The sequence below is a fragment of the Dasypus novemcinctus genome, chromosome 30 (assembly GCF_030445035.2).
Source record: "Dasypus novemcinctus isolate mDasNov1 chromosome 30, mDasNov1.1.hap2, whole genome shotgun sequence".
Taxonomy (NCBI): domain Eukaryota; kingdom Metazoa; phylum Chordata; class Mammalia; order Cingulata; family Dasypodidae; genus Dasypus; species Dasypus novemcinctus.
In genome coordinates, this window is record NC_080702.1 from 44,147,224 (window position 1) to 44,151,514 (window position 4,291).

Genomic DNA, 4,291 nt, shown 5'->3' on the forward strand with positions numbered 1-4,291 from the left:
AATACATGCAGTGCAGCAGTGTTCCAAAATGTACTTACCAAATGCAATGAATATGCCACAATGATGAAAGAGGTTGTTGTTGTGGAAGTAGTGGGGGTAGTTTTTGGGTATGCGGGAACCTTTTATATTTTTTAATGTACCATTTCTTTGTGATCTATATACCTTAAAAAAAAGACATTTTTATATAAAAATAAAAATTTAAAGAAAAGAAATACACAAACTATGGTTTAAAGGAAAAAGCACAATAAGATTTATAAAATGTATAAAACTGAAATTTCCACATTTCAAGTCTCATTTAATGGGGCTAAAGATATCCTCAGAGTATAAAATAATCCTAAATTTCATATATATATATATATATATATATATGTATGTGTGTGTACTATTAGTGTGTATAATTTAATGTAAACATCTGAAGTTATAAGTATCACAAAGTAAAATAAGAACAGTAAAGTAAATATAAAATAGATGATAGAAAATAATAAGTATGAAAAGAAAATGTTGTAAAAGACAAATATGAAAGGATAAAAACTCAAAGCTAAATGTAATGAAAGACAAAACATAAATTAGTAGAATAATGAACTAAGAAATATTACATAATAAATAATGAAAGGTCTTAAAAATGGGAAATATGTACAGAATTTTAAAATCAGAAATTTATAGTATAAATAACTTCATTCCAACTTACTTAAAAATTTAAGTAAAATTCCCAAATTCCAAGAAAAATAAATATTACTGTACCTGTCCCAATAATAAAGGAAAATCTGAAAAGATTCACATCTCGCTAGGATATTAAACGATAGTTTAAAATGAAATATCTTCTCAAAAAATTTTTATTGACCTATGGCTTCACTGAGAAATCCAACCAAACTTTCAAGGAGAAAAGAATACTTATCTACTCAAACCATTCCAGATATTCGGAAAATTTGGAAAAACTTCACATTTAACTTTATGAGAAGAGCTTAATATTGGTATGAAATTCTGATAACATTGTTGCAAGAAACAGATCACTTTTTCTCTTGAGCCTAAACTTACATTTTCTAAAAAGAAAAACTGCACTCCAAATCCAGCTATATTATATAAAGAACTCATTTGGTGAAGTTTGTTTTATGCAAAATAATTCAGTAAATGAACCCCCAGAAACATAGAAACAATCATTTCAAAAAATTCAGGAAAACATTTAATAAGTCAACACCCATTCATTATTTAAAATCAAAAAACAAAAATATCACTTACCAAATGAGAAAAAGAAGGGAACAACCAAAGTAGGATAAAATATTTAAAATAGAGCTAGCCAGTGAGAAATCATACCTAGCATATATAGAATGCTTTTACAAAAGCAGTAGACAGAAAATACTGTAATAAAAAGGGCCTGACTTGTGCACAGGCTCTTCCCAGAAAAACATTTTGAAATGTGCAATGCACAAATGAGCTAGTGTTCAAATTAATTAGACACCAAGAAATTCCAAACAAAATTGAGCTTTGAAGAAGCTCAAAACGTTTCCCATAGTAGCAAAAATTAAGCAACTTCCATGTCACAATTCTGTTAGAACAAGGTACAACTGGAACGAATATTGTTTGCTGGAGTTTAAACTGGTGTAACCATTTGTAAAACTGGAAGGCGTTATTTACAAAGATGAATATTATCATAGCATAGGACCCAGTAATGGAGCATCATATTTGTAATTGATGCACAAAGATGCTCAGAGCAGCATTATTGGTAATAACTAAAACCCATAAGCTTTTAAATTTCTATCAACTGTAGAATGTATAAATAAATTATGATGTATTATCATTGAAATCTATCCAGCCATATAAGTGAATAGTTTATACAACTTTAGAAAGATCACTGTATTTTAGAAATATAAAATAACAAATGTTGGAGAAGAATTACAGAAATTGGAACTCTAGTGACCAGTTGGTGAGAAATGTCGTGTAGTGCAGCCACTGTGGAATATATTATAGCACATCCTCAAAAATTTAACTATAGAATCACCATATGACCTGGTAATGCACTTCTAGGTTTATATTAAAAGTGAAAAGAGGTTCTCAGAATAGTAATTGTGTGCAATGTGTGTAGCAGCATTATTCATAACACCAACATGTGGAAATAATCCAAGTGTCCTTCATAGCTAAATTGATAAAATATGGAACTTACACACCAGAGAATATTATTTGGCCACAAGTAAAAAATGAATTTCTGAGATATGATGCTACTTGAAAGAAACTTGTAAATATTACACTCTTGAAATATGGAAATTACAAAAAGAAAGAGATTTTACTATTTACTTAAATAGAATTCTAGAAATACCAAATCTCCAGAGTCAAAAGTTTAGTAGATTTTACTAGGTAATGGGTACAGAGTGAATAGAAAATGAATGTTTAGCAGACTAGATGTGTTTGTAAAAACAAAATGTATTTGCATACTGTGACATAGAAGAATCTCACAAAAATAATATTGGGTCAAAGGACCCAAGCAGAAGCAATCTAGGTTACACGTTAGCAAGGTAGCATTTTCGAAGAAGTGGGAGATGTAATTATTTGAAGTTAGGAAAGGGGCTTCAGATGGGCTGCTTATGTTCTAGTTTCGGGCCTTTATGCTGTTACCCATGTGTTCACTTCCTCAAAATTCATTAATTGTGCAACTATAATATGTGCCCTTTATGAGTATATGTTATACACCAGTGAATATAGTTTCAAAGAGAATCAAGTGAAAATGTGACAGTGAATGCAAAGAGCAACTCCTATCTGATTGAAGGTCTGAATGTCTAAAGAAGGTCTGAGCTCTAAGAGAAAGTTTAATGGAAGGAAAATATACAGATTATAGCACATAGTTATATGAAGTCAATGCACACTGAAAATGTGTGAAGTGTGCAGATCATCAGCATGCAAACAGTGAGAGAAATCACTGCCTTCAAAAAGCTGTCACCTTCCTAGCTTATGGAGACCCTTTGGGGATGGTTCTGTTCTGCACAGCACTTTGCTTCTCTTTCCTCACTGCTGTTATTCTTGGGGTCTTTGGGAAGCACGGAGATACTCCCATAGTCAAGGCCAATAACAGGATCCTCAGCTACATCCTGCTCATCTCCCTCAAGCTCTGCTTCCTCTGCTCCTTGCTCTTCATCGGTCGTCCAAACACAGCCATCTGCATCCTCCAAGAAATCACATTTGGTATTGTGTTTACTGAGGCTGTGTCAACTGTCTTGGCCAAAACAGTCACTGTGGTTCTGGCATTCAAGGTCACTGCTCCCGGGAGAAGGATGAAGCAGTATTTGGTGTCAGGGGCACCTAACTTTGTTATTCCCATTTGCTCCCTGATCTAGATGACACTCTGTGGCATCTGGTTTGGAACCTCTCCCCCATTCATAGATAAAGATGCACACTCTGAGCCTGGTTATATCATCATTGAGTGCAATAAGGGCTCAGCCACTGCCTTCTACTGTATCCTGGGATACCTGGGATGCTTGGCCCTCGGGAGCTTCACTGTAGCTTTCCTGGCCAGGAACCTGCCTGACACCTTTAATGAAGCCAAGTCCTTGACCTTCAGCATGTTGGTGTTCTGCAGTGTTTGGGTCACTTTCCTCCCTGTCTACCACAGCACCAAGGGGAAGGTCATGGCAGCTGTGGAGATCTTCTCCACCTTGGCTTCCAGTGTTGGATTGCTAGGCTGCATCTTTGCCCCAAAGTGCTATATAAGTTTTTAAAGCCAGATAGGAACAGTCACCAGGGGTTAAGGCATAAAGCACATTCTGGGGGTAATAAACCTTCTTAAGTTTTAACTCATATGTTTCCTACAACAAATAGAGGGCCTGATGAAAATCTACTCCATGCTTGCTTTCAGGTATTAGATAAAAATATAATGTAACTTTCCTTCAGTTATCACATGATTTTCCTACATTCTGTCAGTGTTCAGAAACACATCTCTCAGTCATCTAAAATTTTTTAAATCTGAACTACATAATTTGGTTCCTCATTTCAAATATACTGATGAATACAGATATTCTGCCTTCATTGTGTGTGTAATTAACAAATTTACATATATTTTCCCATTTTGTTTTGCACTTTTTTTTGTAATATCCCTGGTAAACACTATTAACATTTCCCTCTTTTCTTCCATTTTAGTAATCACAATTATCCAATACTATTTATGGAATATTCCTCATTTTCTCCCAGATTTCCATGATCATATTTTAATTATAATAAATTCCTGTTTATAAATAACTCCTTTTTCTGGAATTCCTAATTTCTTTATTTGACTTTTTCCCTCTTGAACAAATATCATAATATGTAC

At 33.7% G+C, this 4,291-nt stretch overlaps 1 protein-coding gene across 1 annotated transcript; it reads left to right on the forward strand.

Annotated features, from left to right (window-relative positions):
* Positions 1 to 2,861: 2,861 nt before the first annotated feature.
* LOC139437905 (vomeronasal type-2 receptor 116-like) lies at positions 2,862 to 3,704 on the forward strand (the record flags this gene model as incomplete). The annotated part of the gene is given in 1 exon segment (XM_071212799.1): positions 2,862 to 3,704. A coding segment is annotated over 1 exon segment (843 nt), but the record flags the coding sequence as incomplete, so codon positions are not given.
* Positions 3,705 to 4,291: the final 587 nt, after the last annotated feature.